Source organism: Zea mays, chromosome 9, assembly GCF_902167145.1.
Source record: "Zea mays cultivar B73 chromosome 9, Zm-B73-REFERENCE-NAM-5.0, whole genome shotgun sequence".
NCBI classification, from domain to species: Eukaryota; Viridiplantae; Streptophyta; class Magnoliopsida; order Poales; family Poaceae; genus Zea; species Zea mays.
In genome coordinates this window covers 106191847-106214470 of record NC_050104.1, presented here as the reverse complement: position 1 = coordinate 106214470, position 22624 = coordinate 106191847, and the positions used below count along the sequence as shown (strand labels likewise).

The 22624-nt window shown below is 44.0% G+C and overlaps 1 protein-coding gene across 1 annotated transcript; it reads right to left on the bottom strand.

Annotated features, from left to right (window-relative positions):
• Positions 1 to 4268: 4268 nt before the first annotated feature.
• On the bottom strand, positions 4269 to 6374 carry LOC100281477 (uncharacterized). Its single transcript, NM_001154395.2, has 2 exons — positions 5367 to 6374; positions 4269 to 5267 (listed from the first exon to the last, which is right to left on the bottom strand). Exons 1-2 carry the CDS (start codon positions 6231 to 6233, stop codon positions 4425 to 4427), a joined length of 1710 nt encoding a protein of 569 aa, NP_001147867.2. The 5' UTR covers positions 6234 to 6374; the 3' UTR covers positions 4269 to 4424.
• Between the last annotated feature and the right edge of the window lie 16250 nt (positions 6375 to 22624).

Here is a 22624-nt window from a genome sequence, read left to right as displayed (position 1 = left end):
AGCTGTTTTATAGTGAAACTGGAAAACCAAAGCTGAAATTTTTGAAGTGAAGCTCTACCAAACAGGGCCTTAAGGCCTGTTTGGGAGAGCTTCACTTCAAGAATTTCAATTTCGTTCGAACTTCTTCAACCCAAACAGGTCCAGCTCCACGAGCTTTAGTTTTTAAAAAAATCGAAACTAGAGGCTCGTTTCATGAAATTCATGAAGCTCCTTAGAGGATGCTTCAAAAACACTGTTTTTATATCTCCTCATGAAGTTGTACGAAAATTACCCACCATGCCACTGGTTACGCAACATACAACTTCCGTTCTCTCTGGTGACAACACACTAATCGTCAAGGGTAATCAAGGAAACCCACACAAATCAATTGTACTATATAAGTTGGAGTCCATATACAAACCAAACGCTCCTAGAACTCACCTTAATAATTTGATGGAGCTGTTTTATAGTAAAATTGGAAAACCAAAGCTGAAGCTTTTGAAGCAAAGCTCTCTCAAACAGGCCCTTAATCTAGCACCCGTTTGGAGCCACAGTATTTGGGTTATAGTGTAGAAGAAGAAAAGACTTCAACTGCCTGCAAACAAAAAAATTGGTCTAGGCCAAAGTTTGTTTGACCCCAAAAATATCGTGATATTGTTAAACCATGGTTTAAAATACAGAGCTTTTAGATGGGCACTCAAACGTCTTTCGGTCTAAAATATCATGGTACACTTAAATAGCATGGTACAATATTGGTACTAGAATGCGTTCCCAAATATGTGCTAGTCCTAAATTGCCGATCTTTTCTTACGCACGTCACTTTCATTCTTAAAGCCTAACCAGCTGCGTGGTCCCTACGTGTAGCATGTTTCCAATGTGCATGAGAGGTTACGTGTAGAATATTTTAGAATCTCCCTCTCAAATATGTAGCCTAGTTTTAACCGATCTGACCTTGTTTGTTTTCTGATATTCTAGAACCCCTCTCAAATATGTTACCAATGATCCCTAGTATTGTTTGATTGGAAGGACTGGAAGACCCTTGTTTTTTGTTTGGTTTAGGGCCTGTTCGTTTGCGCCGAGATTCATCCGGAATCGTTCCGGTTAATCAAACCTTATATAAATTAGGCAAACAATCTAGCTAAGATTAGTTCCGGGTGGCCAATCCCCAAGAACCGAACATGCCTTTAAGGGATAACTGGGGATGTATTGATTCTGTCCTTTGTTTGGTTTGAAAGATAAGTGAACAGGATGCACTTGCTCTGCTACTCTGAACACGGTTGGTGAGACATTAATTAAACTTAAAATCTGAAATGTTTCACAAACCTGTCCTCCACACATGAACTGTTACAACTAATGTTAAGTCCATAATTGACAGCATCTAGGCGAGTGGCTAGTCGTTTACCATATTAACAGAATCCCATGTCAACTAGTCAGGCAAAAGATACATGCTTGCACGCATGAGAACAAAATAGCAACCATGAGAAAAAAAAAATTCCACAAGCAGGAACCCATTTTCAGTGTCACTCCACAAGGAGCAACCATGAGAACAAAAAACTGAAATTTAACCAAAATACTTGCAGCCATTGCCCCCATCTCAAAATATGTTACAACTAATATTAAGTCCACAAAACACACATATTACTATTAACTCCACACAACACACATAATAATGTGTCATAGCCTTACAAATAATATCAAGTTCAAGGTTTACACAAAATCCACACGTACTTAGACCACAAATCATTGTTCGATGTGGTTCAAGCAAAAGAATTGTCCAAGCCTACCTAGTAATAGCCCTCACACTCCTGGGAACTTCTCATTGACGAAATTACGAGCCCAAATTAACTTGTGGTCGAACGACATCTTCTTGAAGGCTCTAGCAATGTGAGGGTGCACTGCCAAATAATTAAAATACAGAGATATGTGGGTCTGTTCAAAACCTACAAAGTTTAGTAATTTGTTAAAAAAATATGTTGATCACATATTTCAGCAAACTAAAATTATAATGGCATCACTAGTATGCGGTCATGTTCAAACGGTAATGGCACGTTTTCAACAAAACTAAAATTATAATGGCATGTTTTCAAGTTTTCATATCACTGGTTGGTGCACTCCGCTTCAGTGTTCATTTGGAACATTACGGATAAAACTTGGGAAACAATGTAATCTCTTCCAAGAACACTTGCATATGCTGACACAATTCTTGTTGGATACCAAGTTTAGGCATTATTGGACAAGCAGGCTCAAGAATAAGCCTCAGCAGGAATGACCCATTTTTAGGTTACAACAGGTTTTAGGATTTAGGTTTCAGGTTACAACAAACAGGTTTAACAAGAGAAGAGGTTGTTCGCTTCGGATTAAAGCCCGCCGTTTAACTCTGTAATCCATACAGATAAAAATACTGTAAAAGCAACAGAAGCTGGTACTAATTAAAGCCAAGGAACAGGTTGTAGCTTTTCAGCTCGTTTCTATGAGTATTGTTTTAATAAAAATCATCCAAAATCAATGTGAACACACAATCAGCTGAATCGTCGCGATAGAACGAATCTGCCACTTCCTAGATCCTAAACCCTATGGACCTCTTTATTTTCCTCCGCACGTAATTCCTACGATACTCAGATTCTCTCCACAGCCAAATTCTTCCCGCAACTAGATTCTCATAAAAGCTCGTTAGAAAAAAGTCGAAACAAACAGACACAACCCTTCCCTTCGTTTCACGTTTTGTTCGGGAGATCGAAGAGGACCAAGAGGGATTAAATTACTTTCTAATAAATTTTAGTTAGCAAGAGATTAAATGCTCTATAGTTATCAATCCATTCCTAACCGAATAAATCTTCTGGACTAGTTTGGAAACTCAAATCCTCTATGGAAATAGAGCGGATTATAGTGAACATGAACTGATTTTAGTCATTACATTATTATAACGTGCAAATATTATTTTTTGAAATTTGTGTGCTGTTATTTTATTATTAAAGTTTTAAGGAAAAACGTAATAAACAAAAAAAGTCTCATGCATCATTCAAAGGGGTAAAAGTGACTTCGCTATATAAAATCTCATTTTTGTAAACCTGGTCTACAAGACAAGCACTTTTACAAACTTGAACTTTAAAGTAGAGCTATTCAACTCTAAAGTTTATGAAGTTAAGCTTATTTTTTTGAAGCTGAGCTATGCCAAACACCCCTTTATATTTATTAAAATTCTCAAAGCGGCCTCAATTCTTTCTTTGGGAACGTTACATTTTTTTTACCTTTGAGATGGTCATTTATAATATACTGTGTGATAAATTGACAGTTTTGGATTTTTTTCCCGGACAGTATGCACAACATCTTGCCCAGGTGAGTGATAAATTGACCGTTTTGGAAAATTTCCGGACATCATCATGCAGCGGAGGAATCGAAAATGACATCAACGTAGCCCGTGCACATCGTGTGTTGTACTGTGAGGCCGACTCCAACCATACCATATATAGTTCTGTTTACTGGATATTCAGAAGAGATTTTCTAGTCTGTCTTCTTACATCAACATCCTCTAGGGTGCGTTCGTTTGTTTCGGAACCATCACCTCGAACCAATCCATAAATGCTTACCTAATTTTTATAAACTTTGATCGCTTGGAACCATTCCTACCCTCAATCCTGAAGTAACGAACACACCCTTAAACAGTTTATTTAATGGTGTGTTTGTTTCCTTCTAGATTATATAAGTTGGATTATGGTAGAAGAGTAATAGGATAAAATATTATTTTAGGACTACAAATAAGCTGAAAATAAGTTAACATTGGGTAGCTTATGTGTAATCTTAAAGTGATATTTTACCCTTCTATCTTTTCACTATAATTCAACTTATATAATTTAGAAGGGAAACAAAAAGAGCCTAAGTATAGTAGACTTTTTTTTTAGTCCTCTGTATATAGATGTCCCTCCCTCTCATCAATCTATTTTAATACTTTAGGCAACAAATTTAGTAAAACTTAAACATATACAAAAAATTAAAAACATGATAAATACGTACATACATAAATTAAAATAAAATATGTTTTTCATATAGATATCTATGTATAGAATACATATAGAATATGATATACTTCTTCTGTCCTAATATATTATTCGTTCTAACACTTTATTTTTATGTCTATATTCAAATAAATAACTTGAATCTATACACATATATCAAATATTATATAATTTATAACATACTAAAACAAATATTTTTTTGAATGGAGGGATTATATATGATGACACTGAATAGAAAGAAGATATAGAGAATAAAATCGTTTAAAGAAAGCTATGGATAGGTAAAACTCTCACAGCCTCTGGCATATGGACCATTTAACTTCTCACGGGAAGAAGCACAACATTTATGGGTTTTGTTGGATCAGCATCTGACGGTGACGAAGTTTTACCTCCCTGGACGTACTGCAGAGTAAACGGTTCCTACGCTGGTCCTCACTCCGCCATGTACACTATCCTGAGACCTCCGATCCTGACCCTCCCCTCCACGGGCACCAACGTCACCGTAACGCTGTCGTCTCCCTCGGCGCCCAGGTCCTCCAGGAGCTCGTTCAGCGCCACCCTCATGCTGCTCTGCACCACCATATTTCCGGGGTGCTTCAGGGACACGAAGCTTCCAGCCATCTCCCGACCGCCCGGCATGATCTTCTCGTGATCCACCGCGTTCACGTACACGTCGAACTTCACGAAGTCCGCGCCGTCCGCCTTGATGCCCTCGACCACCAGCACCTCCTCCCAGTGGCTCCGTGGCTTTCCCGGCCGCCGGCTCACCTCCGCAGTCACCGGGGCATCGAGCGACACCGGGAAGCGGACGGACTCCAGGTGCGGCGGGTCTCTTCCGCGGTTCACGTCGCCAGGGTTGATGGGGGGCCGCGCGCTGAGCCACGGCAGCCCGACCTCGGCGTACGCGTAACGGAGCCTCCCGATGTCGAGCATGTCACGGACGGTGACTCGCACGAGCCGGGCGTCCTCGTCGTAGAACAGGAACGACGAGTCGAGCCAGTCGGGGTCCGTGAAGTCCGCGTGGCGCGCCGGACCGCCGCGCCAGACCTCCCAGAGGCGGTCGGAGTTGGTGTGGTGCGGGAAGAAGATGGGGTCGCGGGCGGCGGAGTAGTAGGTGCCCATGTTCTCGTGGTTGGGCTGCGAGAGGTCGCCGGCCCATACATGGATTGTGTTGTGCGGGCTCAGCTCCACCGTTCCAGCCCCCGGCATCTCCCGGTCGCCGGCGCGGTAGGGCTGGCCGTAGAAGAGGGACGGCAGCGGCGCGTTGGTGACCATCTGAATCATGCATGCATGTTACGTAAATACGCCACGTGGTGGTAGGAGCTGTTTATTATTGACCAGATGGTACGATAGAAGACATTATTATTGACCGACCTGTTTATACATGGTCCGGAGGTTGAGCTGGATTTGCTGCTCGTCGGTGTAATTCTTGTCCACTTTCGAGAAGTCGAGGTCCACGACTCTGGGCGGCGCGTGCTCTGGGTTCCTTATCGGGTCGTACAGCGGGGACGCCGCGTCGGCGAACTCCGGCGGCACCCGCATCCCCTCCGGCACGTCCCAGCTCCAGAACGGCACGGCGAACCCGGGGTCGCCCAGGAGCCTCGCCGCGACGCGCTCGAAGAAGTAGAGGTAGGCGCGGTGGAAGGGGAAGAAGAGCCACGAGAAGTGGATCTGCACGTGCAGCTCCGGCCGCCCCGCCTGCCGGTACGCCGCGGTGCAGTAGGCGCAGTGGATGTTGGCCTGCTGGTAGAAGCTGCGCGGGTCCGACTCCGGAAGCGCCTTCATCAGCGCCACCGCGCGCGCGTACCTGGCGACGCTGTCCGCGCCGGCGGCCCCGTGCGCTGGCTGCCGCGTCCGGAGCGGCTCGCCTGGGTCGGGGAACGTGAAGTTGGCGACGGCAGCGTCGGACGCCGGCGTCGGCGGGCAGCAGCGGAAGGGCGGGAGCGCGTGGGATGGGAGGCGGGGCTCGCCGCACGACAGCAGGTCGGTGACTATGGGCCTGCCGCCGCTACCGGCCTTGTTGTGGCCTCCATCGCCATCCGACAGCTGGGCCTTGGCGGAGCCGTCGTCCGCGCAGGAGATGAGGCGAGGGTCGAGGCCGCTGGCGGCGAGGATGGTTCTTGGCAGGGAGTAGGCGCATGGCCTTGTGACGAGAGGGAGCAAGGTGGTGGCCACGGAGGCGAGGGCGCAGAAGAGGACGATGCGGAGTGCGAGCAGCAGAGTTCCGTTGCTACCGGCCATAGCTAGCCCAGAATTAGTTTGTTGCTTCGCGCGCGCCTAAATGCTTTATTAATCAGCTGGCTCCCCGAGCAAATGGAGCAGATGGCCGGAAAACAAACACGCGCGCACCTATGCATACTCGCATACTCCACGTATATACTAGATAGATGGGGGGTGACGGGTGAGGGTCTTTTTTTTCCACTCACATCGTTTTCTTTCTTGAGAGCTGAAAACTCCATGCTGTATGTACCATGGATTGTGTCGAGATCCTAGACAACGATCGACATGAATTCGTTTTCGGTGTAAATGGAGATGGCTATCCCCCAACGCCCTTGGCCCTCCTCTGGGACGCGGACGCCGCACCACACACTCCACATGTGGATGGCCGGAAAACAAACACTCCACATCTCCAAATCCCACCGATTCAACCTAGATCAGGGTTAGTTTTCGTTTTTTAAATTTCTCAGAGGTCATACAAAAAAGAAATTTTGAGCAAAGTTCATTGAACATCAATTTTTTTTAAAAAAGTGAAATTCAGATTTCTCGGCCAAAAAAATCTTGGTTTTTTCTTCTGAATTTCGTTGTTTTTTTTACCAAAAAGTGATGAGTAATTTTGAAAAAAAAAATTATAACATAGCTTGTTTGTAGTGTGTATAATTCACGTTGTTCAATGAATAATAATAGTTTCACACATAATTCGTTTATCAAAATAACATACGACATATATATGCAAATAGAAAATGCAATCCGAATGCAACACAAAGCAATACAACTTTACAATTATGACATACAAGTTCATATAAAGGATTTACATAATGTATATGTTCACACAATTCAAAGGTTAAAGATACATATGGCACGAACAATAAAAATGGCTTCCTTTGCACATGGTGACCATCAGTGCATATGCCAAACCCTACATATTGAAATAAATTAAAGTACGGTAAAAAACATAAGAAAATAAGTATTGTCAAAAACATGGCCACCTACATTTTTTTGGCTTGAGTCATAATCTTCAGCCGCTGTTGAAGCATACGGATATGTGCTCATTCCATATATATTCATAATTCCTCTCTCTCTTTCTCTATATATATCTATACTATACTTAAAGCACCAGTTTTAACGGTCGTCATGCGTCATTTTTTTTTACAAATAACCCCTCACAGCTATTTCAAATTAATTTGTTGCACGTCTATAGATGCCAAACGACACCCGACAAGGGCTAGATGCACGCGGGCCATAACTATGGCACAGGCACGTCATGCCGGCCTGCTAACTGTGTCGGGCCAGCCCGTTAGCCCGTCGATCCATTTAATTAAATCAGATAACGATGCCTGACACGGGCTAGATGCACGCGGGCCACAACTATGACATAGGCACGTCATGCCGACCTGTTAACTGTGTTGGGCCAGCCCGTCGATTCATTTAATTAAATCAGCGTAAAATGTTAAAAACTGGGTGAAATTTTCTAACCAGTAGAACATCATGATAAGATGCTTTTCATATTGAATATAAATTGTATATAGGTATATATGTTTTTTTGTAAAATAAAAAAATAATCGTGTCGGGCCGAGCCAACACTACGGGCTGAGGCTACAGCCCAAGCACGGCACGGCGTTCTTGGCTCTTGCAAGCATTAGGTCGTTTCTGAGACCACATTGGCGCAATGGACTATATGGTGTTTGAGGTTGCTTAATTGGATGGAGCAGCAATGATTTGTCACACTAATAACAAAATGAAAGGTTATTTGTTGGTTTTAAATGTTAGTAATTTCTACGAAGTAGCATAATTTATATGGAGCGCATCCAGTTTTTATTGATTCCTGACTTTAGCAATCACTCCATATTTTGATCTATCTTTTTTATAAATTTGACTTCATATGACTTATTTTAGAAACTTGATCTCACAAACTTTCTCTTATTTGGTCTCTGTATGATGGAATTATGTTATTTTATAATCTCTGTTCATTCAGTCAATCGTTGTGAACTCTCTTCTAATCGCTCACTTCATTGGTCGTGTTGTACCAAGACATATTTGCATGGAGTAAACAATAACATCAGTTAGCCAAATCAAAAAATATATTATACAGAGAGCAGAGATAATCAATAAAAAATCTTGAATTTTTTTGATGGATAGTTTATGTGGGTATTGTTGTAAGCCATCGCAACGCACTGCATGCCCGTTCCTCATATAGATGGCCAAACGGCGGCTCGACGCCCGCGGGTCGTAGCTCCGGCCCAGCCACGGCACATCGGCCTGCTTATCGTGTCGGTCTAGCCCATCGGGCCATTTGGTTAAATCAGCGTAAAATGTTAAAAACGGTGCAGGAGGTGGGTTTGAACCCACGCCCTGATGGAAGAAGGGTAGGAGACACTGGATGAAGCCGTCTAACCAGTAGAACATCATGCTCAAATGTTTTTAACATTGAATCTAAATTGTACATATGTATGAACGATTTTTGTAAAATAAAAAATATGATCATGATGGTTTGGGCCAGCACTACGGGTCGAGGCTACGGCCCAAGCACGACACGATGCTCGTGCCAGGCTGGTCCAGGCACTATTAAATGGGTCGTGCCTCGGGCCGACCCGCCAGGCACGACCCATTTGACCATCTATACCTGAGAGCACCTAGAGGGGGGGGTGAATAGGTGATCCTGTATAACTTAACCTTATAGCCACAAAAACTTGTTAAGTGTTAGCACAATAAATGCCAAGTGGCTAGAAAGGAGTCTCAACAAAACACAGTACCACAAGAGATCAATCACAGAGTTGACACAGTGGTTTATCCCGTGGTTCGGCCAAGACCAACGCTTGCCTACTCCACGTTGTGGCGTCCCAACGGACGAGGGTTGCAATCAACCCCTCTCAAGTGGTCCAAAGACCCACTTGAATACCATGGTGTTTTGCTTGCTTTTTCTCAATCCCGTTTGCGAGGAATTTCCACAACTTGGAGCCTCTCGCCCTTACAATTGAAGTTCACAAAGAACACAGAGCAAAGGAGGAATGAGCAACGCACACAAGACTTCAAAAGATCAGAGCAACAACGCGCACACAAGTTGCAACAAGAGCTCGCAACACAACTCAAAGAGTTCGCAACTCAACAAGAGCTCTAGATGCTATCACAATGAAACGAATGCGCGAGAGCGATGTCTTGGTGCTTAAGAATGTTGTAGGAATGCTTGGTGTTTAAGAATGTTGTAGGAATGCTTGGTGTGCTCCTCCATGCGCCTAGGGGTCCCTTTTATAGCCCCAAGGCAGCTAGGAGCCGTTGAGAACAAATCAGGAAGGCCATCCTTGCCTTCTGTCATCGGGCGCACCGGACAGTCCGGTGCACACTGGACAGTGTCCGGTGCCCAATTCCTTTCCTTAAATGACGAAGCCGACCGTTGCAGATCTGGGAGCCGTTGGTGCACCGGACATGTCCGGTGCCCCCTTCCGACCGTTGGCTTGGCCACGTGTCGCGCGCAGAATCCGCGGCCGACCGTTGGCCCTGGCGACCGTTGACTCACCGGACAGTCCGGTGCACACCGGACAGTCCGGTGAATTTTAGCCGTACGCCGTCAGCAAAATTCCCGAGAGCGGGCTCTTCGGCCGAGGCAGCCTGGCGCACCGGACACTGTCCGGTGCACCACCGGACAGTCCGGTGCCCCAGACCGAAACAGCCCCTTGGCTGTACACAGCCAACTCTTTTCTTTTCTTTTTCTTCCTATTTCCAATACTTAGACAAGTATATTAGTACACAAAACCAATGTACTAAGACATAGAAACATACCTTTGCTCTTGATTTGCACTTTGTCCATCCACAAGCATGATTTCACATTTAAGCACTTGTGTTGGCACTCAATCACCAAAATACTTAGAAATGGCCCAAGGGCACATTTCCCTTTCAATCTCCCCCTTTTTGGTGATTTATGCCAACACAACATAAAGCAACTAGAACAAGTGCAAAATCACTTCAAATAAAAATAAATTTGAGTTTTATTCAATTTTGGCATATATGGATCATCCTTTGCCACCACTTGGTCTGTTTTTGCAAATCAAACTCAAATCTCTATTTCTAGGTCAAACACACATGTTGAAGCATATAGAGAGTTATTCCAAAAGAGATTGGTCACAGATTTCAAAAACTCCCCCTTTTTCCCATAATCAACATTTCTCCCCACAAGAAGCCAACTTTTGATAAGAGAGACAATAAAAGAGTTTTGCCAAAACGAAAAGCTCTATTCTACAAAATCTCAAGTGGTAGCTGATCCATTTATTGCTTTGGCCTTTATTTTCTCCCCCTTTGGCATCAAGCACCAAAACGGGATCAATCTTGGCCCTTTAACCCCATTGCCTCACCAAAATCTTCAATTAAGAGTACAAAGGCAATAAGATCATAGAGATGAACTTGGAATAAGTTACTCTTTCATCGGAGTGCAGTGGAAGTCTTGCATGGTCCAAGTCCACCTTTTCCCTTTCAATTCTCCTTCGAGACTAAATCAAGCAAACTCAAACAAATGGTTAGTCTCAAAGGGTCAAGTTGTAGCACATCTCCCCCTAAATGTGTGCATCACTTGCAAAAGGACTTGTGAGGTCCGGGGAGTGCTTATACAACTTGAGCACCATCAAGAAGCAACAAAATGCATAAGGAACATGATCAATGGCATAAACACATGTATGCTATAAGTCAATCCAAGTTCCGCGAATCTAAGACATTTAGCTCACTACGCAGCTTGCAAAAGGTCTTCTCATCTAGAGGCTTGGTAAAGATATCGGCTAGCTGGTTCTCGGTGCCAACATGAAACACTTCGATATCTCCCTTTTGCTGGTGGTCTCTCAAAAAGTGATGCCGGATGTCTATGTGCTTTGTGCGGCTGTGTTCAACAGGATTTTCCGCCATGCGGATAGCACTCTCATTATCACATAGGAGTGGGACTTTGCTCAGATTGTAGCCAAAGTCCCGGAGGGTTTGCCTCATCCAAAGTAGTTGCGCGGATAGGGCAACGGAAGTTTGTTTCTTAGAATTCCATGACACCAGGGACCTTCCTAAGAATTGGCACGTCCCCGATGTACTCTTCCTATCGACCTTACATCCAGCATAGTCGGAGTCTGAGTATCCAACTAAGTCAAAGGTTGACCCCTTTGGATACCAGAGCCCGAAGCAAGGCGTAGCAACTAAATATCTAAGAATTCGCTTCACCGCCACTAAGTGACACTCCTTAGGATTGGATTGAAATCTAGCACACATGCATACGCTAAGCATAATATCCGGTCTACTAGCACATAAATAAAGCAAAGAACCTATCATGGACCGGTATGCTTTTTGATCAACGGACTTACCTCCTTTGTTGAGGTCTGTGTGTCCGTCGGTTCCCATCGGCGTCTTTGCGGGCTTGGCGTCCTTCATCCCAAACCTCTTTAGCAAGTCTTGCGTGTACTTCGTTTGGGAGATGAAAGTGCCGTCCTTGAGTTGCTTCACTTGGAACCCAAGGAAGTAGTTCAACTCGCCCATCATCGACATCTCGAATTTCTGCGTCATCACCCTGCTAAACTCTTCACAAGACTTTTGGTTAGTAGAACCAAATATTATGTCATCGACATAAATTTGGCACACAAACAAATCACCATTGCAAGTCTTAGTAAAAAGAGTTGGATCGGCTTTCCCAACCTTGAAAGCATTAACAATTAGAAAGTCTCTAAGGCATTCATACCATGCTCTTGGGGCTTGCTTAAGTCCATAGAGTGCCTTAGAGAGCTTACACACATGGTCGGGGTACCGTTCATCCTCGAAGCCAGGGGGTTGCTCCACGTACACCTCCTCCTTGATTGGCCCGTTGAGGAAAGCGCTCTTCACATCCATTTGGTACAACCTGAAAGAATGGTGAGCGGCATATGCTAGCAAGATACGAATTGATTCTAGCCTAGCCACAGGAGCAAAAGTCTCCTCGAAATCCAAACCTGCGACTTGGGCATAACCTTTTGCCAAAAGTCGAGCCTTGTTTCTCGTCACCACCCCGTGCTCGTCCTGTTTGTTGCGGAACACCCACTTGGTTCCCACAACATTTTGCTTGGGACGAGGCACCAGTGTCCAAACTTCATTGCGCTTGAAGTTGTTGAGCTCCTCCTGCATGGCCAACACCCAGTCCGGATCTAGCAAGGCCTCCTCTACCCTGAAGGGCTCAATAGAAGAGACAAAGGAGTAATGCTCACAAAAATTAACTAATCTAGATCGAGTAGTTACTCCCTTGCTAATGTCACCCAGAATTTGGTCGACGGGATGATCCCTTTGAATAATCGCTCGAACTTGGGTTGGAGGTGCCGGTTGCGCATCTTCCTCCATCACATGATCATCTTGTGCTCCCCCTTGATCACACGCCTCCTGTTGATGAACCTGTTCATCGTCTTGAGTTGGGGGTAGCACCATAGTTGAGGAAGATGGTTGATCTCGTTCATCTTGTTCCTGTGGCCGCACTTCTCCAATCGCCATAGTTCGTATAGCGGCCGTCGGAACATCTTCTTCATCTACATCATCACAATCAACAACTTGCTCTCTTGGAGAGCCATTAGTTTCATCAAATACAACGTCGCTAGAGACTTCAACCAAACCTGATGATTTGTTGAAGACTCTATACGCCTTTGTATTTGAGTCATAACCTAACAAAAACCCTTCTACTGCTTTGGGAGCAAATTTAGAGTTCCTACCCTTCTTTACTAGAATGTAGCACTTGCTCCCAAATACACGAAACTACGATACATTGGGTTTGTTACCGGTTAGTAGCTCATACGACGTCTTTTTGAGGAGGCGGTGAAGGTAGACCCTGTTGATGGCGTGGCAAGCCGTGTTCACGGCTTCCGACCAAAATCGCTCGGGGGTCTTGAACTCTCCAAGCATAGTCCTCGCCATATCAATTAGCGTCCTGTTCTTCCTCTCTACCACACCATTTTGCTGTGGTGTGTAGGGAGCGGAGAACTCATGCTTGATCCCTTCCTCCTCAAGGAACTCCTCCACTTGAAGGTTCTTGAACTCGGACCCGTTGTCGCTTCTTATCTTCTTCACCTTGAGCTCAAACTCATTTTGAGCTCTCCTGAGGAAGCGCTTGAGGGTCCCTTGGGTTTCAGACTTATCCTGCAAAAAGAACACCCAAGTGAAGCGGGAAAAGTCATCAACAATAACTAGACCATACTTACTCCCTCCTATGCTCAGATAGGCGACAGGTCCGAAGAGGTCCATATGCAGCAGCTCCAGGGGTCTTGAAGTGGTCATCACATTCTTGCTGTGATGTGCTCCTCCCACTTGTTTACCTGCTTGACAAGCTGCACAAGGTCTATCTTTTTCGAATTGCACGTTAGTCAAACCTATCACGTGTTCTCCCTTTAGAAGCTTGTGAAGGTTCTTCATCCCCACATGTGCTAAGCGGCGATGCCACAGCCAGCCCATGCTAGTCTTAGCTATTAAGCATGCATCTAGACCGGCCTCCTCTTTTGCAAAATCAACTAAATAAAGTTTGCCGTCTAATACACCCTTAAAAGCTAGTGAACCATCACTTCTTCTAAAGACAGACACATCTACATTTGTAAATAGACAGTTATACCCCATGTTGCATAATTGACTAACAGATAGCAAATTATATCCCAAGGACTCAACTAAAAACACATTAGAAATTGAGTGCTCATTTGAGATTGCAATTTTACCTAATCCTTTTACCTTGCCTTGATTCCCATCACCGAATATAATTGAATCTTGGGAATCATTATTCTTGACGTAGGAGGTGAACATCTTCTTCTCCCCCGTCATATGGTTTGTGCATCCGCTATCAATAATCCAGCTAGAACCCCCGGATGCATAAACCTGCAAGGCAAATTTAGGCTTGGGACTTAGGTACCCAACTCTTGTTGGGTCCTACAAGGTTAGTGCAAATATCCTTAGGGACCCAAATGCAAGTTTTATCACCCTTGCATTTTGCCCCTAACTTTCTAGCAATTACCTTTCTATCCTTTCTATAAATTGCAAAGGAAGCATTCAAAACATGATATATTGTAGAAGGCTCATTAACTTTCCTAGGAATATTAACAACATTCCTTCTACCAACATTTCTATCATGCACAACATGAGAACTAGAAGCAGTCATAGCATAAGAATCATAAGCATGTGAATCATAAGCATCATAACTTCTAAAAGCATTTCTAGAATTTTTCCTATCATGATACAAAAAGGCATGGTTCTTTTTAACACTAGTAGCCATAGGGGCCTTCCCTTTCTCCTTAGCGGGAATGGGAGTCTTATGGCTTGTTAAGTTCTTGGCTTCCCTCTTGAAGCCAAGTCCATCCTTAATTGAGGGGTGTCTACCGATCGTGTAGGCATCCCTTGCAAATTTTAGTTTATCAAATTCATTCTTGCTAGTCTTAAGTTGGGCACTAAGACTAGCCAATTCCTCAGTTAGTTTGGAAATTGAAACTAAATGATCACTACAGGCATCAACATCGAAATCTTTACACCTAGTGCAAATCTCAACATGTTCTACACAAGATGTTGATTTACTAGATTTTTCTAGTTTAGCATTTAAATCATCATTTTTGCTCTTTAAACTAGCAATTGAATCATGACATGTAGACAACTCACAAGAAAGCATTTCATTTCTCTTAATCTCTAATGCAAGTGATTTTTGTGCTTCTACAAATTTGTCATGTTCCTCATACAACAAATCCTCTTGCTTTTCTAAAAGCACATTCTTATCATTCAAGGCATCAATCAATTCATTAATTTTGTCTATCTTAGATCTATCTAAACCCTTGAATAAGCATGAATAGTCTATGTCATCATCATCACTAGACTCATTATCACTAGAAGAAGCATAAGTGGAGTCTCGAGTACTCACCTTCTTCTCCCTTGCCATAAGGCATGTGTGACGCTCGTTGGGGAAGAGGGATGACTTGTTGAAGGCGGTGGCGGCGAGTCCTTCATTGTCGGAGTCGGAGGAGCAATCCGAATCCCACTCCTTTCCGATGTGTGCCTCGCCCTTGGCCTTCTTGTAATTCTTCTTCTTTTCCCTCTTGTTCCCCTGTTCCTGGTCACTATCATTATCGGGGCAGTTAGCGATAAAATGACCAATCTTACCGCACTTGAAGCATGAGCGCTTCCCCTTTGTCTTGGTCTTGCTTGGCTGCCCCTTGTGACCTTTTAGCACCGTCTTGAAGCGTTTGATGATGAGAGCCATCTCTTCATCATTAAGTCCGGCCGCCTCAATTTGTGCCACCTTGCTACTTGTTGCCTTGAGAGCAAGGGGTTGATGTTCGTTGATCGGTCCATTCAAGGCGTCGTCCACGTATCTTGCCTCCTTGATCATCATCCGCCCGCTTACGAATTTTCCGAGTACCTCCTCGGGCATCATCTTCGTGTACCTGGGATTCTCACGAATATTGTTCACGAGATGAGGATCAAGAACGGTAAATGACCTTAGCATTAGGCGGACGACGTCGTGATCCGTCCATCGCGTGCTTCCATAACTCCTTATTTTGTTGATAAGGGTCTTGAGCCGGTTGTATGTTTGGGTTGGCTCCTCGCCCCTTATCATTGCAAACCTTCCAAGCTCGCCCTCCACCAACTCCATTTTAGTGAGCATGGTGATGTCGTTCCCCTCGTGAGAAATCTTGAGGGTGTCCCATATCTGCTTGGCATTGTCCAAGCCGCTCACCTTATTGTACTCGTCCCTGCACAAAGAGGCTAGCAACACAGTAGTAGCTTGTGCATTTTTATGAATTTGTTCATTAATAAACATAGGGCTATCCGAGCTATCAAATTTCATTCCATTCTCTACAATCTCCCATATGCTTGGATGGAGAGAGAATAAATGACTACGCATTTTGTGACTCCAAAATCCGTAGTCCTCCCCATCAAAGTGTGGAGGTTTGCCAAGAGGAATGGAAAGCAAATGCGAATTCGAACTATGTGGAATACGAGAATAATCAAATGAAAAGTTCGAATTGACCGTCTTCCTGTAGTCGTTGTCGTCGTCTTTTTGGGAAGAAGAGGATTCGTCGCTGTCGTAGTAGACGATCTCCTCGATGCGCCTTGTCTTCTTCTTCTTCCCATCTTTACGTCTGTGGCCCGAGCCAGAGTCGTTGGATTTGTCATCTTTTGGCTCGTTGACGAAGGACTCCTTTTCCTTGTCGTTGATCACGATTCCCTTCCCCTTAGGATCCATCTCTTCGGGCGGTTAGTCCCTTTCTTGAAGAGAACGGCTCTGATACCAATTGAGAGCACCTAGAGGGGGGGGTGAATAGGTGATCCTGTATAACTTAACCTTATAGCCACAAAAACTTGTTAAGTGTTAGCACAATAAATGCCAAGTGGCTAGAAAGGAGTCTCAACAAAACACAGTACCACAAGAGATCAATCACAGAGTTGACACAGTGGTTTATCCCGTGGTTCGGCCAAGACCAACGCTTGCCTACTCCACGTTGTGGCGTCCCAATGGACGAGGGTTGCAATCAACCCCTCTCAAGTGGTCCAAAGACCCACTTGAATACCACGGTGTTTTGCTTGCTTTTTCTCAATCCCGTTTGCGAGGAATTTCCACAACTTGGAGCCTCTCGCCCTTACAATTGAAGTTCACAAAGAACACAGAGCAAAGGAGGAATGAGCAACGCACACAAGACTTCAAAAGATCAGAGCAACAACGCGCACACAAGTTGCAACAAGAGCTCGCAACACAACTCAAAGAGTTCGCAACTCAACAAGAGCTCTAGATGCTATCACAATGAAACGAATGCGCGAGAGCGATGTCTTGGTGCTTAAGAATGTTGTAGGAATGCTTGGTGTTTAAGAATGTTGTAGGAATGCTTGGTGTGCTCCTCCATGCGCCTAGGGGTCCCTTTTATAGCCCCAAGGCAGCTAGGAGCCGTTGAGAACAAATCAGGAAGGCCATCCTTGCCTTCTGTCATCGGGCGCACCGGACAGTCCGGTGCACACCGGACAGTGTCCGGTGCCCGATTCCTTTCCTTAAATGATGAAGCCGACCGTTGCAGATCTGGGAGCCGTTGGCGCACCGGACATGTCCGGTGCACACCGGACAGTCCGATGCCCCCTTCCGACCGTTGGCTTGGCCACGTGTCGCGCGCAGAATCCGCGGCCGACCGTTGGCCCTGGCGACCGTTGACTCACCGGACAGTCCGGTGCACACCGGACAGTCCGGTGCACACCGGACAGTCCGGTGAATTTTAGCCGTACGCCGTCAGCAAAATTCCCGAGAGCGGGCTCTTCGGCCGAGGCAGCCTGGCGCACCGGACACTGTCCGGTGCACCACCGGACAGTCCGGTGCCCCAGACCGAAACAGCCCCTTGGCTGTACACAGCCAACTCTTTTCTTTTCTTTTTCTTCCTGTTTCCAATACTTAGACAAGTATATTAGTACACAAAACCAATGTACTAAGACATAGAAACATACCTTTGCTCTTGATTTGCACTTTGTCCATCCACAAGCATGATTTCACATTTAAGCACTTGTGTTGGCACTCAATCACCAAAATACTTAGAAATGGCCCAAGGGCACATTTCCCTTTCAATACCTCCACATGATAATGATGGTTCTTGCCTCAGTTGTCGCCACCTCATTTGCCATCCTTCTTCTTTTCTCTCTCCCCTATGCCTCCACCTTTGTGCCACCCCATTCTCGGCAAAGGGCGTGGGAGCAGGCGCCTCCTCCCCATATTCGTCCGACACCAGCCCCGAAACTGACCCACGCAGTGGCTATTGTACGTCCACGAGGACGTTTCACAGCATGAGTGCACCATCGTTTTCGCCGTTGTCGGACGTCTCGTTCGTCTTCCTGGCCTTCGTCTTGTCCTTCCTCCCCAACCTGCTGCCCCCACCCACGGTCGTAGCCGCGAGCCGGCCGACGCTCGTCGACGCAGGTATGAAGCAAGTCGATCTTGCTCCTGGCCTTTCTCCATGCGTGTCACCGAGGAGGACACGGTGGCGCCTGTCACGCTTAGGTTACCTTGGCGATGAGAAGTCCAGGTCTGAGATATTGGACAACCAAGGCCCGTAGCGCGGCAGTAGTCGACATATGCTACAAAGTTGGTGGTGGTGGTGTCGTCTCGGCAGGTCTAGGGCTGAGAAGTCACTCACATTCTCTCGCCCTTCTCGGATTGACGCCTGGTGCGGGTGTCTCTCGGTTTGGAGCTGCTCCGGCTCGGCTTCTTTCTCCGCTTGCGTGCTCTCTCCCTATATGTATCTAGCGGTATACTACCTATGTCGCATCCAGATGCTCAGGTCTTCGTCGTGTCCTTCTCAGGCAACGAACAGGTATTCCTGCCTCTTCCCTTCCCTTCCCGCTCTACGAAATCTTGGAGGTGGGGGAGGCGAGGGATGTGGGTCCCTGATTTGCTGCCTATGGTGCCCGTTCGATGGCTTGGCATCACCTGTCTACATGACCTTTCCCTTACCACGGTGTCGACTCAATATGCTTCTACCACTTCTACGTACCTGTCACCCATCCTTCTGTCATTGCAAAAATTATAGTGTTGTTCCTCTGTTGTTTTGGGTGTTAGTTTTTTGTTGTGCTAATGACTGAACATAATTTGGTTGTGTTAATACTTTATTTATTGTCTGCACATGGTTTGGGTTCTTCTGATGATGGCTCATGGATCTTGCAAAATATGTGTTAGGATTTGGAGATCCATGCAGGCACTACCAAAGGGTGCTCGTCCCTTGTATTCTTGGACCTTGCATGCATTAGGTCGTTTCTAAGACCATATTGGCGCATGACTCCATGGTGTTTGAGGTTGCTGAATTGGATGGAGTAGCAATGCTTTGTCATGCTAACAGTAAAAGGAAAGATTATTTGTTGGTTTTAACGTTCGTAATTGCTACGAAGTACCATAATTTGTATGGAGTGCATCCAGTTTTTATTGATGCCTGACTTTAGTAATCACTTCATATTTTGATCTATCTGTTTATAAGTTTGAGTTCATGTGACTTATTTTAGAAACTTGAGCTCACAAACTTCCTCTTATTTGATCTCTGTATGGTGGAATTATGTCATTCTATAATCTCTGTTCGTTCAGTCCGTCGTTGTGAACTCTATTCTAATCGCTCCTTTCATTGACATTGTTGTACCAAGACATATTAGATGGAGTAAACAACAAATTCAGTTAGACAAATCAAAAAAATATTATGTGGAGAGCGAAAACAATCAATAAAAAATCTTGAGATAATTTTGGTGGATAGTTTACGTGGATATTGTTGTGCCATCGCAACGCACAGGCAACCGACTACTATATACTTAAAACACCAGTTTCAACGGTCGTCATGCGTCATCTTTTTACAAATAACCCCTCACAGATATTTCAAATTAATCCGCTGCACATCTATAGATGGTCAAACGGCGCCCGGCACGGGGTAGACGCACGCGGGCCACAACTATGGCCCAGACACGTCATACCGGCCTGCTAACTGTGTCGGGCCAGCCCGTTAGCCCGTCGACCACGTAAAATGTGAAAAAAAAACGGTGCAGGAGGTGGGGTTCGAACCCATGTCCTGATAGAAGAAGGACGTGAGACACTGGGTGAAGCTGTCTAACCAGTAGAACATCATGCTAAGATGTATTTAATATTGAATATAAATTGTATATATGTATATACATTTTTTGTAAAATAAAAAAATTATCGTGTCGGGCCCGGCCAGCACTACGGGCCGAGGCTACAGCCCAAGCACGGCACGACGTTCTTGGCTCTTGCAAACATTAGGCCATTTCTGAGACCACATTGGCGCAATGGACTATATGGTGTTTCAGGTTGCTGAATTGGATGGAGCAACAATGATTTGTCACACTAACATCAAAATAAAAGGTTATTTGTTGGTTTTAAACGTTAGTAATTGCTACGAAGTAGCATAATTTATATGAAGCGCATCCAGTTTTTATTGATGTCTGACTTTAGCAGTCACTCCATATTTTGATCTATCATTTTTATAAGTTTGACTTCATGGGACTTATTTTAGAAACTTGAGCTCACAAACTTTGTCTTATTTGGTCTCTGTATGATGGAATTATGTCATTTTATAATCTTTGTTCATTCAGTCAGTCGTTGTGAACTCTTTTCTAATCGCTCACTTCATTGGTCGTGTTGTACTAAGACATATTGCATGGAGTAAATAATAACATCAGTTAGCCAAATCAAAAAATATTATACAGAGAGCGGAGACAATCAATAAAAAATCTTGAATTTTTTATGGATAGTTTACGTGGGTATTGTTGTAAGCCGTCGCAACGCACGGACAACCGACTAGTATATATATATGGACGAGCTAATGGAAGCCCAGGGTTTCCATTAGTACCGGGAAGTCCCAGCAAGGTATAGCCACGCGCTGTGCCAGCACACGTCCGATCGTGCACTAGTTCTAGTTTGGGCGGATTTTTGCGTAAAAAGTGAATCAAAACAGCGTAAATGAGTACAAACTTTAGCGTAAATCATAGATCTCTTTTGTAACGGCGAATGGGGCCCGAAAATTACGGCGTAAAAATTGCGAGCGTCCGATCGTGCGCGAGTTTTGGCTCAGACAGATTTCGGCGTAAAACATGAACAAAATAGCCTAAATGAGTATGAATTTTTACGTAAATCGTCGATCTGTTTCGTAACGGCAAATGGGGCCTGAATTATGGCGTGAAAATCGGGAGCGTCCGTTCGCGCGCACATTTTGTATATCGTGCGGATTTCGACGTAAAACGTGAACTAAAACTATGTAAATGAGTAAAAAATTTTAGCATAAATCGTCAATTTGTTTCGTAATGGCGAATGAGGGCCGAATTAGGACGCGAAAATCACTGGCGTCTGAGCATGCACAGGTTCTGTCTCGAACGGATTTCAACATAAAACGTGAACTAAAACAACGTAAATGAGTACAAGTTTTAGCGTAAATCATCGATCTCCATTTTGACTTTCATAAAAACTCTACATTTGTGTCATTGATTTTCTATGCATTAACAAAATAAGTATTTCTATGCTTTACAGAAAAACATAATACTCGTTAAACTATAGAAGGATCGTGATAGATACGTCTAATTGCTGCATATTGTGTCCTAAGATTGGATAGTCTTCACCAGAATTGTTAGTTGCATGAAATGACCTCAGACACCGGCCTTCACAGCTACAAGAAAGAACCGAAAAAAATCACGAATCAGAAACAATGGATAGACATTAAAATAAGGTGTTTATCTAATATGAGAAGGTAATCGTTATGCAGAATTTGGTGTGTGTTCTTTTCAAGAAGTACAAAAGATGATGCAAAGATACTAATATTGGCAATAAATGGAAAAAATGCAAGCCTATTGAGACCATATACATACAATACAAACATTTTAGGCAACAAAAATGAGTAGTTTTGATCACAACCAAGCATTGTTCAAAGAATCACCAGTTCCGTTAGCTCACATGTAATATAGTAACTTCAATAGAGGTTGCAAACAAAGTGCCAAAATCTGTTATGACAAAGCAAGTATTTTCCAGGCCACTGCATATATTTCTTGTAAAATTGCATGAGAGTATAGGTGATACTCTAAAATTTCATGTTATCTATATAGTTGAAAGTAATTGTCCTTTGTTACGACATCATAAGTCCTTCCAAGACACTAGTTTTAGTTGAGTCCAATTTAGTTAAAATGAGTTTAGTTCACTTGTTGTGCTAATCTTCAGTTAACATTTAACATCACAATGTCTCATGCAGGCACCCTCGAATCCTTTGCATCCATCACCTCATCAACCATCCTGGTAATGGTTATTTTTCCCTCATTCACTAATGCATTGGTTGAAACACCTAAAAGACAATTTGTTTTTGTTGCAGTTCTATAGGTTCAAAGAACTAGCTTTGCTACTTATGTCTGCTATTTTACAATGTTTGTTGTGAATTGCAGAGTGAAGTTGTCTCTCTGCTAATAGCAGACTTTAGCTGCCCATGCTTGTGAATGAAATTATCTGTCTTTTGCTAATAACAGAAAACTGAATATCTGAAGCTTTGTGCTAATAACATAATAGCAATAACTATATGCTTGTAACTGAAACTGCTGAATCTGGTATTTTTTAGAATGGCATAGGTGAAACTATGTCGAAGTTGCTATTTTTATGCTTTTGATTTGTTTTCTGGTTTGGCAATGAGGTTTTAGATATATATGATTACTAGAAGGCACTTATTTCATGTTTCCCTATATTTTTCATATTAAGTGTCAGGTACAAATTTGCATCCTTTTGGAATAGAAACTATACAATTAGAGCATTGCAACTAGCTGTGAGGAACTTCGTAACGATAATGGAGGCTGAGAAACAGGTAACATCATAGCTTTAACGTGCATCTACATATCTGCAGCCTTACTGTCGGCACATTAGTCAAAAACTCCATATTGTGACATGTTTGAATCTCTATTTTTGCAACACCATA